The sequence below is a fragment of the Nycticebus coucang genome, chromosome 9 (assembly GCF_027406575.1).
Source record: "Nycticebus coucang isolate mNycCou1 chromosome 9, mNycCou1.pri, whole genome shotgun sequence".
NCBI classification, from domain to species: Eukaryota; Metazoa; Chordata; class Mammalia; order Primates; family Lorisidae; genus Nycticebus; species Nycticebus coucang.
This window is the reverse complement of record NC_069788.1, coordinates 95,858,680-95,871,835: the sequence shown is the minus strand read 5'-3', so window position 1 is coordinate 95,871,835 and position 13,156 is coordinate 95,858,680. Positions and strand designations below refer to the sequence as shown.

Below are 13,156 nucleotides of genomic sequence, written 5' to 3'. Positions count from 1 at the left end.
CGCTGTCTCAGCCTCCGGAAGCCGCTGGGATTACAGGTGCTCGCTGCGGTGCCCGGCTGGGTTTTTCCATTTTTTTCACGAGTCGGGGTCTCACTGTCGCTCAGGTGAGTCTCGAACTCCTGAGCTCAAGCGATTCTCCCTCCTCAGCCTCCCACAGTGCTGGGATTACAGGCGTGAGCCACGGCAAAAAACAGTTTTTTAAAAAAGCACTAACACCAGCCAATACAGGAACCATTTGCAAAGGGATTATATTTTATGGTTTATTCAAAATGACTGATTCTTTACTATTTTCCAGAAAAGGAATGAACTGACATAATGATAGCTAATATAAATTCTCTCAAATTTATGAAAGGCTTTCAAATGAAAACGCTGTGTTCTAATAAATTACTTATCTACTGTTCGACTCTTAGGACTCACTTCTGTTTAGAAGTAATGTCACAGGAGCTTGGGTAATTTGAGTCCAGCCTGAGGGAGCCCCAGAGGCAGCTATCCTGGGCCATTAGCAGTACTGAGTCTAAGCACCAGGGGGAACACTTTCATATTCAAATACACCTAGACAATGAACAGAAAGGGTTTCCTAACCCCACAGAGAAAGCAGGATTTCTCCTCCCTGTCAGTTGGTGCTTACCAAAGCACACAGGAGACTACCAGTAGAGACTCAGATAAAAACATGGGAGGGCGGCACCTGTGGCTCAATGGAGTAGGGCGCCGGGCCCATATGCCAGAGGTGGTGGGTTCAAACCTAGCCCTGGCCAAAAAAAAAAAAAACATGGGGAAGAGGGTGGCGCCTATGGCTCAGTGAGGGTGGCGCCTATGGCTCAGTGAGTAAGGCGCCCACCGAGGGTGGCAGTAGGGGTTCAAACCCGGCCCCTGCCAAACTGCAACCAAAACAAACAAACAAACAAAAAATCCATGGGGGTGGGGGCAGAGAGGAGAGGGAACACCTAAGTGCTAATCACTGGATGGCTCTCTTTCCTAATGGACAATGCCTATTCTCTTTGCACTGCCAATCCTGACCAGTTTCTTTCATACCCTGTAAAAAAGAGCACTTCCACAGCCTTTCTTCAATGCTCCCCTGCCCCCAATTTAAAAACAGTAATAAAAAGAAATCAGGGAAGCATCAAAAGGGCTTTCTCTCACAACTCAATCACTGTCTCATTCGGCCTTCCTCTGTTCACCAAGCCCTTACATGTCTGGCAGACCCAGACCGTGAAGAGGAGTGAAAGGAGGCCCTGCCCTCAAGGAGCTCCATTAGACAAAAGATACAGATCAAATCCACGTGTAAACAGCAGACACAGATACTCTAGCAGTCTGGCAGGTTCTCACCTTGCTGCTCTGAATCACTAGCTACAGGGCTGGGCAAGACATTTCACTTCTATCTCTATACCTTCACCAATAACCAGGCAGCAATAATTGTGCCAAACAGGGTTACTGTTAGGACTGAAGAAGATAAAAGCTTCAGTATAATTCTTGACACACAGCAAACATTTACTAAATTATTGTCATAAATTATTAGAATCATTATTATTTAAAAAGCAGGAATAAACCAGACCTTTCAGAGTGATATTAAGGACTAAGCAGACTAAATGCTTGGTGGTGTCCAGGGAGGCTGCATTTCACACCAGATCATGAGCAATGATGAAGACTTTATCAAGGAAGTGAATGAATGAAGGACATTCTAGCAAAGGGCTGGGCCAGAGAGGTATTAGCGCCATAAGGAATGATGGGTTCTGAAAGCCAGAATCAAGAGTCAGCAGGGTTGGGGCAGATAAATCCAGAGAAGGAGGACCTCAGGAGTCTGCACTTAATTCTGTAGCCAGGAAGGGCTGGAGGCGGGGAACACATTCTGATGTGGTCTTGAGCTATAACTTTAAGAGTAGTGTTCTTTTGCTTATCCATCCAGAAGACTGATTAGCCACAGGTGAGACAAAGAGCCAGGAGGCCAGATAGGAAGCAGCTGCAGCAGTCTCGGGGCAGAGGACAACTTAAAGAAAGGTTGTGGGGACTGAGCAAAACCTTTCATGTCTCAGTTTAGACATCACTTCCCTGGTAAGCCCCTCCTAACTTGGCAATTCTAGATGAAGTATTAACCCTTGTTTCTGTAGATTAACTCAACAAATTCATCAAGACCTATAGGTACTTGCTTGGCACTGGGAACACAGCAGTAAAGACAGTGAGAGCATCTGTCCTCATACCTTGTTAGAGCTTAACCTATTGGTAGGGGATGCAGACAATAAATGAGAAACAAACAAATATACAAATTCAGGTGGCCTAAGTGCTATGAAGAAAAATCGAACAAAGCAGGAAGGTAAAGAGAGTTAGGTAATAGTGGAAGAGGGGTGCCACTGACTGTTCGGGGGCAGCCTCTGAAGAGGGGCACATCTGATCAAACAACTGGCTGACTAGGGAGCCGGGCACATAGAGAGTGGGGAAAGAGCATTTCAGGCAGGGGAGGAGCAGGACAGCATCCTTGAGCGTGAGACACCTTCACACATCAGCGAGGATGCTAGGACGGCTGGAACAGCATGAACGAGGGTAAAGGAAACAAGCCAAGGGCCACCTCATGGACAGCCTCATGCTTTTGTTATAAGTAAGATGGAATGCCAGTGGAGGGTTTTAAGAAGAACGATAGGCTCTGACTCATGTTAAACCAACATCATCCTGGCTGGCGTATGAAAATAAGCTACAGGCAGAGGAGGCACAGAAATAGGGAGAGAGTGAGAAAGCCATTGCAGCATTCCAGATGATGAGTGGTGGTGGCTGGCACTAAGTTGTTAGTAGAAAAGGTGGTGAAAATGGTAAGATTTTAGATATATTTTGAAGCTAAAAGCTGGAAGTTGTAGCTGATGACAGAGAAACTGCAGCATGAAAGAGAAACAGGAATCAAGTATGACTTTGGGGTTTGGGGCCTGAGCAACTGGGTAAATGTGGGTGTGCTGCCAGGTGTCGATGTGGGAAGGAGTAGGAAAGAAGTAGATCTGGGAGGAGGAGGAGAACAGGGGATCAATTTCAGACATACCAAACTTGAGAGGCCTCGGAGGTACCCAAAAGGTGATGTCAACTAGGCAGCAGCATGCAGGAGTTGAGGGCTCAGGGAGAAGAAGCTAGAAATAAAATTTGATGGACTTCTAGTGTGTAAGCCTGAAGCAAGGTGAAACCCCCTAGAGATGTAGATGGAGAAGCGGTCTCAGAACTAAACCAGGAAAGATGACTGCGAAGAAACAGCTAAGAATGAGGACACCCAGAGGGGGTTAAAAAAGGAAGGAGATTCAGTGCTATGGAGAGACCGAAGGAAGGAACTCCTGACATGACCACAGGATCAAGTACAGCTGACGATGACAAGCACTGTCAGTGGTATGTCGCAGGGGAAACGGGGGAAAGAATGAAAGGAACACATACATACTTTGATTAAATCAGCTTAAAAGGAAAGCAGAGATACAGGTGCTAAAGCTAGAGAGTATTTCACATGAGAACAATCACAGTGTGCTTAAATACTGATGAGAATGCTTTAGCAGACAGTGAGGAACCAGTGGACTTATAAAAATGTACAGAAGCCAGGCAAAGTGGCTCATGCCTGTAATCTTAGTATTCTGGGAGGCCAAGGTGGGTAGACTGCTTGAGCTCAGGAGTTCCAGATGATCCTGAGCAAAATCAAGACCCCATCTCTACTAATAATAGAAAAACTAGCTAGGCATTGTAGTGGGCACCTGTAGTCCCACCTACTTCAGAGGCTGAAGCAAGGGGGTCACCTGAGCCCAAGAGTTTGAGGCTGCTGTGAACTAGAATGCCACACCATTCTACCCAGGGCACAGAGTGGGACTCTATCTCAAAAAAAAAAAAAAAAAAAAGTACATTAGGAAGAAGGGGCATAAATTCTTCAAATGGCTTGAAATGTCGAATAATTACTTAAAATGCTAACTAGGGCATTGATTTTAAAAAAATATATTCTCTTTTCAACTTTCAAGGATTAGAACGGTTCTAGTAGGGCGGCGCCTGTGGCTCAGTCGGTAGGGCGCCGGCCCCATATACCGAGGGTGGCGGGTTCAAACCCGGCCCCGGCCAAACTGCAACCAAAAAATAGCCGGGCGTTGTGGCGGGCGCCTGTAGTCCCAGCTACTCGGGAGGCTGAGGCAAGAGAATTGCTTAAGCCCAGGAGTTGGAGGTTGCTGTGAGCTGTGTGAGGCCACGGCACTCTACCGAGGGCCATAAAGTGAGACTCTGTCTCTACAAAAAAAAAATAGGAAAAAAAAAAAAAAAAGAACAGTTCTAGTAACTAGTTGGAAGAAATCTTAGAGGCCTATACACAGCTATTAGAAGTTGGTTCAAAGCTAAAATGAGAAAAATAAGTAATGTCATTTTAACACACAATAAGAGATTATTATAAAAGTGTTCAAAAGAGATCATTTGATAAAACTTGCCTTTCTAGATAATACGATAAAGCTTCAAAATGTTAAAATTCATTATATTCCAGTTCTATAATTTCCATGAGCAGGACATACTTACAGGTTACACTGATTTAGTCTGTAAAATTTGTGTCGTGCAACACAGAGTCTCCATACATATTTTGCTGTTTCCATATCTTCCTAGCAAACAAAATAGGCATAAAGTAATAAGAAAGTGCACATACACTTGGTACTTTTTTTTTTTTTGCAGTTTTTGGCCAGGGCTGGGTTTAAACCCACCACTTCTGGCATATGGGGCAGGCACCCTACTCCTTTGAGCCACAGGTGCCGCCACAACTTGGTACTTTTAAAGCAGGGTTTGTTTGAGGACAAGATATGACTTGGCGACATATTATGTCACGGACACTTTCAGCATGCTGTAATTCTTTGATTTTCTAACACTGTGCTTATCATATGAAGACCTTAAGTAGGATTTAAATTACAGACAAAACAATTTGTTCTAACAATGTGATTCTGATATTAAACAGTTTCAAAATGACTTTCAATTTTTCTTCTTAAATATACTCACAAATACTTTTAAAAATCATTTGAGTCAGTAACTCACTATTGCCTTTGTCAAGTGAACAAAAGCTCATAACTATTAAATAATATTTCCTCAAAGCCTTTATCAATAGAATTAAGATATCAGTGTTTACCTTCTCTCCCAGTTAGTCTCTGAAGTTTAATTTAAAGGTCATCATGATCAGATAGTACTTACCCAAAGACTCACTCATTCAGCAATGCTTACTGATCATCTCCTTTTTACCAAGTGTCATTTATAACATGTTATATAAAAAAACTTTACTATTTATAAAATAATGAAATATTATAATTCTAATGCCATCTCCTCTCCAAACACATGCTTGTGAACTTTAAGGAAAAATTTTTCATGCAGATCCCTAATACTCACAGTTTGAAACTGGATGGTCTCTTCTTTATTTGCCAGCTCTAATGCAAAGAAGGACTTGTTGTGGGACATGTTAGCAATATCATGCCACCTAAAGAACAGCAAGTAGAGAATGGCAACTGAGTATTTGTGTATATTCTAGGAGAAAAAGAGCACCTGAACCCTCCTTAAGATCGAGGCCTAAGTTAATGTTTGTTAGTCATTTTTGAAAGAAAACAATGGTTTTAATCAGCTAACATGCATCTTTCTAACTGAAGCAAAGGCAGCTAGGTGCAAAAAGTAAGTGTATATGTTATTGAGGGGGAAAATGCATTGTATGTAACTGCTAGATTCTCTTGAAAATAAAAGACCCCTATATTAGCTAGTTGCCAATTTCTCATTCATGCATTTAACAAAACCAGGGGTACCCATTATAATAATCCCAGAAATTACATTAGGTCCCAGGGACAGTTAAGATCAGTAAAGCACAGTGTTTCCCTCAAAGGAGCACAGTTGGAGGGTAGGGGTGCAAGAAAAAACAGCAAATAAGTAACGTTAAGTTATTTAAGAAAAAAGGCACAAAAGTGGGGAGAAGTGTTCTGAAAAGTTTCACGGTGAAGACAATGTTCAAATGCTAGGAACTCAAGCACTGAACTATTTGGGGTACTCATCAGGATTCAAAATAGTATCTTAGGCTCAATGCCTGTGCTCAAGCGGCTAAGGCGCTAGCCACATACACCTGAGCTGGCGGGTTCGAATCTAGCCCAGGCCCGCCAAACAACAATGATGGCTACAACCAAAAAATAGCCGGGTGTTGTGGCAGGCCCCTGTAGTCCCAGCTACTTGGGAGGAGGAGGCAAGAGAATAGCTTGAGCCCAGGAATCGGAGGTTGCTGTGAGCTGTGATGCCACAGCACTCTACCTAGGGCCACAGCTTGAGGCTCTGTCTCAAAAACAAAAGTATCTTATACTTTCTAATTTATATTTAGTTTTTATATATTAATATTTGATTTTATTATATAACTGTGATTTTATAAAAAGAAAAATTATGGTGGTACCACACCTACAGTGCATCTTACAAGTGTACATGTGAAATTTACCAGGTGTAGAATATAAATGTCTTAACACAATAACTAAGAAAATGCCATAAAGGCTATGTTAACCAGTTTGATGAAAATATTTCAAATCGTATATATAACCAGCACATTGTACCCCATGATTGCATTGATGTACACAGCTATGATTTAATTAAAAACAAAAAAAGAAGAAAAATGGAAGAAAAAATTTTACCCCCTTTATATCTTTCTATATTATATTAAATTTAAAATCTATTAAAATTAATAAAATTAATTTAGTAGTGATTCAATGTTTAATTGTTAAACCCATAAAATCATTTACATCATATTGAATAAGGCAATTTGTAATATTCCTATCTAATGGAGAAGGAAGGCACACAGATGTCTCAAGTTTCCTTGTAACTCTTTGGACACAGTTGGAGACCTGCCCTTCGGGGTATCTCAGATCCATTTTCTTCTCCTTGACTCCAAATTTGACATGTTGGGAAGACTTAATATGAGTGGCTGGAGGACAAGGAAGGAACCACCATAGTGGAGCCACCTGGGCCAGGGCAGTGCTGTCTGGGAGTTGGGGGTCTGTTGCTCAAACTGTATACAATGGTCATATTCACCATGGAGAATTCAGGGCCCAAAAGGCAGTAAAGCAGAGGATGTGAAGGAGGAGAGGTTAGCTTAGAGAAAAGTCTCTTAGCAGAAAAAACTCCAAGAAAAATCTCAAGAAGAAATGGCAGTAGGGATGGGTTGGAAGGCTTGACTTGGGCAGGGGTAGTAGGCATGGCACAGAAGGTTGAGAGTGCAGGGAATAAAAGCAGCTGCTTAATACAGTGGTTAAAAGCTCAGGCTTAAAGTGGAGAATCTAAGTTCTTGTCCTGGTTGTGCTAGTTAATAACTGAGTGACCTTGGACAAATCACTTAAAATTTTAAAACCTCAATAATTGGCTTGGTGCCTATAGCTCAGCGGCTAGGGCGCCAGCCACATACACCAGAACTGGTGGGTTTGAACCCAGCCTGGCCCTGCCAAACAACAATGACGACTACAACCAAAAAAACAGCCAGGCATTGTGGTAGGCACCTGTAGTCCCAGCTACTTGGGAGGCTAAGGCAAGAGAATCACTTAAGCCGAAGAGTTTGAGCTTGCTGTGTGCTATGACACCACGACACTCTACTGAGGGTGACACAGTAAGACTCTATCTCAAAAAAAACCCTCAATTATCTACATGCAAAGTGGTAGTGGTAATACCTGCCACTGAGAGTTATTATGAAGATTACATGAAAAAATACACAAAAGTACTCAATATGGTATTTGGCTCACTATAAGCATGTGATAAATGGCAGACACAAAAGAACTAAAAAATACTTTACAAAAAATAATATAACAATTTAATTTTTCATTAAGAGAAGATAAAGGCTGGGTGTGGTGACTCACGCCTGTCATCCTAGCATTCTGGGAGGCCAAGGCGGGTGGATTGCTTGAGTTCACGGGTTTGAGACCAGCTTGAGCAAAAGTGAGACCCCATCTCTACTAAAAATAGAAAAACTGAGGCAAGAGGATCACTTGAGCTTGAGTTGGAGGTTGCTGTGAGCTATGACGCCACAGCACTCTACCCAGGGTGACAGCTTGAGACACTGTCTCAAAAAAAAAAAAAGAAAAAGAGAGAGAGAAAAGATAGAATTGGGTAGATAAGGCCAGATGTGGTGGCTCACGCCTGTAATCCTAACACTTTGAGAAGCTGAGGTGGGTAGATTGCCTGAGCTCACAGGTTCAAGACCAGCCTGAGCCAGAGCGAGACCCCTGCCTCTAAAAAAAGACAGGCATTGTGGCAGGTGCCTGTAGTCCCAGCTACTTGGGAGGCTGAGGTAAGACAATCACTAAAGCCCAAGAGTTTGAGGTTGCTGTGAGCTGTGATGCCACAGCACTTTACCAAGGGCGACAAAGTGAGATTGTGTCTTAAAAAAGCAAAACAAACAAACAAAAAAAAAAAATTGGGTAGATAGAATATCAGAGTAAAACTGCAATTTCTATGAGATGATACTTTGGATTTTCTGGATTATAGGTTTTAAGGGCTTAAAAAGCAGAGGTTGAACAACATGGTCCAGTTTACTATCTTTAAGATATAAATTTGAACATAGACTACTAAAAAGGAAATTTAAATCACCTGTAGTTTCATTGTTGCATATCCTTTCTGTCTTTCTTACTATGTACATTTTAAGACTTCCACAAATGAATAGTATCACTTTTTAGTATCAGGGGAGGAAAAAAAAAATCAACACTATAAAAAAAAGTTGAAATTTGCTTAGATGTTAGTACTTTAGGAATTTTAGTATATAACTAGAACCAAAAGAAAGGTTTAGGTTTTTCATAAGAAACAGCCCTAGAATCCAGAGCTCAAATGAAAAATTTATACCAAGGGTGGTGCCTATGGCTCAGAGAGTAGGGCACCGGCTCCATGTACTGAGGGTGGCAGGTTCAAACCCAGCCCCAGCCAAACTGCAACAAAAAAATAGCCGGGTGTTGTGGCAGGTGCCTGTAGTCCCAGCTATTCGGGAGGCTGAGGCAAGAGAAGCGCCTAAGCCCAGGAGTTGGAGGTTGCTGTGAGCTGTGATGCCATGGCACCTTACCGAGGACAATAAAGTAAGACTCTGCCTCTACAAAAAAAAAAAAAGAAAAAAGAAAGAAACAGAAATTTATGGGCGGTGCCTGTGGCTCAAGGAGAAAGAGAAATTTATATCAAACCAATGGCCTCCTTAAGGCAAGAAAATGGTCACATATTTTTAAACATTTTATAAATAGGCCATCATTTTAAGCATTATTTTTTTGTGCATTTGGTTTTTAAGAAAGTGGTTTATTGGGTGGCGCCTATACCTCAAGTGGCTAAGGCGCCAGCCACATACAACAGAGCTGGCGGGTTCGAATCTAGCCCAGGCCTGCCAAACAATGACAACTACAACCAAAAAATAGCTGGGCATTGTGGCGGGCACCTGTAGTCCCAGCTACTCGGGAGGCTGAAGCAAAAGAATCACTTAAGCCCAGGAGTTTGAGGTTGCTGTGAGCTGTGACGCCATGGCACTCTACCCAGGTTAAAGCTTGATGCTCTGTCTAAAAAATAAAATGAATAAATAAAAGAAAGAAAGTGGTTTATTAAAAAGAAACACTACAGGCCAGGCACGGTGGCTCACATCTATAACCTTAGCACTCTGGGAGGCTGAGGTAGGTGGATTTCTTGAGCTCACAAGTTCGTGACCTGCCTGAGCAAGAGTGAGATCCCGTCTCTAAAAATAGCCAGCTGTTGTGGCAAGTACCTGTAGTCCCAGCTACTTGGGAGGCTGAAGAAGAATTGCTTGAGCCCAAGAGTTTAAGGTTGTTGTGAACTATAACACCATGTTTAAAGTTGTTGTGAGCTATAACACCATGGCACTCTACTGAGGGCAACAAAGTGAGACTTTGTCTCAAAAAAAAAAAAAAAAAGAAAGAAACACTGCCGTTAGGTGGTATTTTATTCTAGGAAGAGAATATTTCCATTTTTTATTGAGATCTTCAGAGAGACTTCTTGGCAATTAATTTAACTATTGTAAGTACTAAAAACCAAATCACCAACAGGAATCCCAGAAAATACAGAACAAGAAGTAAGAAAAATACCTAAATATCACAGGAGGCCTTCCATTCTTGTGTTTCACAAAGATACCTTCAAGACATGCTCCAATGGATATGTCACTTCCTTGGCTATCCTAAAAGGAAAAGGCAGAAAAGAAACAGGAACAAATGCATAAGAGGTACAACTGTATCGCGTTCCTTTAAACCTGTTTCCCAGGTATAAAATATTCAGAAGACCTATGGAGTAACTATTCAGAAGGAAAAAAGTCTGAATGATACAAACATATTATCTTGTAAATACGTACAGAAATTGAAAAAGTCTAAACTTCTTCAAGAACTTTATTTCAAGATCATTTCAAAGAATGAACTGCAACAATGAGAACGTTCTTTACTATAAAATTTTGGTCACAAGGACCTCAGCCTTTAAGTTTCCAGACCTTTGCACGTCTTCATCCTTCGCACATCAGGGCATCCTTAGGCTTCCCTGTTGTTCTCTCACATTGCTGAGCCTACTGATAGAGCCCCAGCCATCGGCCATGCCCACCTTTGCAGGGTAGCTCTCCTCGCCATAGCCACCCATCCTCTCCACCTCCTGCATGTACAGCATTTCAGCATCAGGAGCTGTGAGTCCCCTGCAACCCAAAACACGTTAGATTGTTCACAAAACTAAAAATGTTTTAAAATAAAGGTATTCTTTAAAACTATGTATCAATTTGGCATAAGACATTATAAACATTTCAAGTTTCGGGCTGTGCCTGTGGCTGAGTGGGTAGGGCGCCGGCCCCATATACCGAGAGTGGCGGGTTCAAACCCAGGCATGGCCAAACTGCAACAAAAAAATAGCCGGGTGTTGTGGTGGGTGCCTGTAGTCCCAGCTACTCGGGAGGCTTAGGCAAGAGAATCGCCTAAACCCAGGAGTTGGAGGTTGTTGTGAGCTGTGTGAGGCCACGGCACTCTACCAAGGGCGATAAAGTGAGACTCTGTCTCTACAAAAAAAAATAAAATAAAACAAAAAAACATTTCCGATTTCAAGACATCTGTTATTGGTTACATTGATCCATCAACCTTTACTTAAAACCAACTACTTGCAAAGCCCCACGTGAGACACTGACACTGAGTTGTATATAAGGTTCTGCCCTTTGTACTTTAGGCAGGTGAGGCAAGAAGAGGAGGATAAAACAACCCCCTGAAAAATCTTCAAGTGAAAGCATCACTGCCTCTTGGCCACCTTCTGAGATTCACCAATGCCCCCGCTCTGGGCAATCACAACACATCTCTCCCACTATATTCATAATCTGATTATATGTATTATAATTGCCATAACAACGGGCTGTAGTGCTAAGCCCTTAGATTGTAAGGTGAAGAATGAACTCTTAGAAGGCAGGGAATTATTCTATTTTTCTTTGTGCCACAGAATCCAGCACTCTGCCTCATACAGTGGCAGAATACCAGACTGGCTTTTAAAGAAATGCACAAATGAATGAATGAAAGTGACAAAAAGCAGGGCAATGTGCTAAAAGGCATCAGTTAGGTTTGCAAGGGGAGGCTCATTTGGATAGCAGAAAGAAAGTAAAGCTAAAAAGGCAGGATTTAACCAACCTGTGGAAAGCCTTTAAATCCAAGGGTAAAGAACTCCTACTACTGGAGGGCAGGAAAATACCCAGAAGCATTTGGGAAGAAGAGGGTAAGAAAAGAGAGTAAAATGATATTCTAGAGCAGGCGTCCTCAAACTTTTTAAACAGGGGGCCAATTCACTGTCCCTCAGACTGTTGGAGGGCCGGATTATAGTTAAAAATAAATAAATAAATAAATAAACAACTATGAACAAATTCCTATGCACACTGCACATATCTTATTTTGAAGTAAAAAAACAAAACAGGAACAAATACAATCACACCGCCTCATGTGGCCTGCAGGCCGCAGTTTGAGGACCTCTGTTATAGAAAGACTAATCTTTTGTGAGTGATTTGATTGTACAAATTTGAATGGAGAGAGACTAAAGGCAAAAGGTTATTTTATTTGGAAGGGGATATACAATAGTTTATTATCAGACCTGCGTTCAAATCCCACTTCTACCACATGTAGGGAAACTAAAGTCTTTTTTAGTTTGGTTTCCTCATCTATAAGTTGGAGATTAAATAATGTTTACCTTAAAGACTAATTATAGAATTTAATGATATATAGACACTCGACAATAGTTCAATTTATAAATTTTCAACTTTACAACGGTGTGAAAGCAATACACACCCAGTAGAAACATACCGCAAATACCTATACAACCCATACCATTCTGTTTTTCACTTTCACCATTCAATAAATTACATTAGCTATTCAAGACTTTATTATAAAATAGGCTTGTATTAGACGATTTTGCCCAACTATTTTTAAGTAGGCTAAGATAAGCTATGATGTTCAGTATGTTTGGTAGGTATATTAAATGCATTTTGATTGACAGTATTTTCATCTTACAATGGGTTTACCAGGATTTAACCACATCCTAAGTTGAGGGGCATCTGTACCTGGAACTGTGTGGTGGCAGGGGCCAGGCACAGCGGCTCACGCCTGTAATCCTAGCACTCTGAAATGCCAAGGTGTGTGGGCTGTTTGAGCTCTTGTGTTCTAGACCAGCCTGAGTAAGAGTAAGACCCCATCTCTACTAAGAATAGAAAAACTAGCTGGACATTGTGGCAAGTACCTGTTCTCCCAGCTACTTGGGAAGCTGAGGCAAGAGGACTGCTTGAGCCCAAGTGTTTGATGTTGCAGTGAGCTATGACACGACAGCATTCTACTGAAGGTGACAGAGTGAGAGACCTCTGTCTCAGAAAAAAAAAGTATACGGGGGAAATAACTCTATACCTGCAGATTTGAAAGAAAAATCTGCCTAATCTTACATTACCCTACACAGAGTTAGGTTGCTACAAAAACCTTTAATACATGGGGTGAAGAATTGGCACCCTTCAATGCCTGGCTGCTTTCAACTTTGTCAGTTTCCTCTCTGGCAGAACATGCATAATAAATGAGTTAATATGGGTAAGTGCTTGCTTACAACAGCACCTGGCACACAGTGAACACTCGTTAAATGTTGGCTACTTGTAATAGCAGCAGTAAAGTTCCAAATTTAATTGACAATTTCATATTAATTGTGCAAAATGAAACATTTA

At 41.6% G+C, this 13,156-nt stretch overlaps 1 protein-coding gene across 3 annotated transcripts in view; it reads right to left on the bottom strand.

Annotated features, from left to right (window-relative positions):
• The window catches only part of PTPN21 (protein tyrosine phosphatase non-receptor type 21), a 93,980-nt gene that overhangs the window by 37,333 nt on the left and 43,491 nt on the right, over window positions 1-13,156 (bottom strand). For 2 of the 3 annotated variants that reach the window (XM_053600988.1, XM_053600989.1), the window contains exons 7-10: window positions 10,540-10,627; window positions 10,041-10,129; window positions 5,353-5,440; window positions 4,504-4,583 (exon numbers count right to left, since the gene is read on the bottom strand). In XM_053600988.1, the coding sequence (XP_053456963.1) occupies window positions 4,504-4,583; window positions 5,353-5,440; window positions 10,041-10,129; window positions 10,540-10,627 (345 nt within the window). The remainder of the gene's footprint in view (window positions 1-4,503; window positions 4,584-5,352; window positions 5,441-10,040; window positions 10,130-10,539; window positions 10,628-13,156) is intronic. The other variant, XM_053600990.1, reaches the window with a different exon arrangement.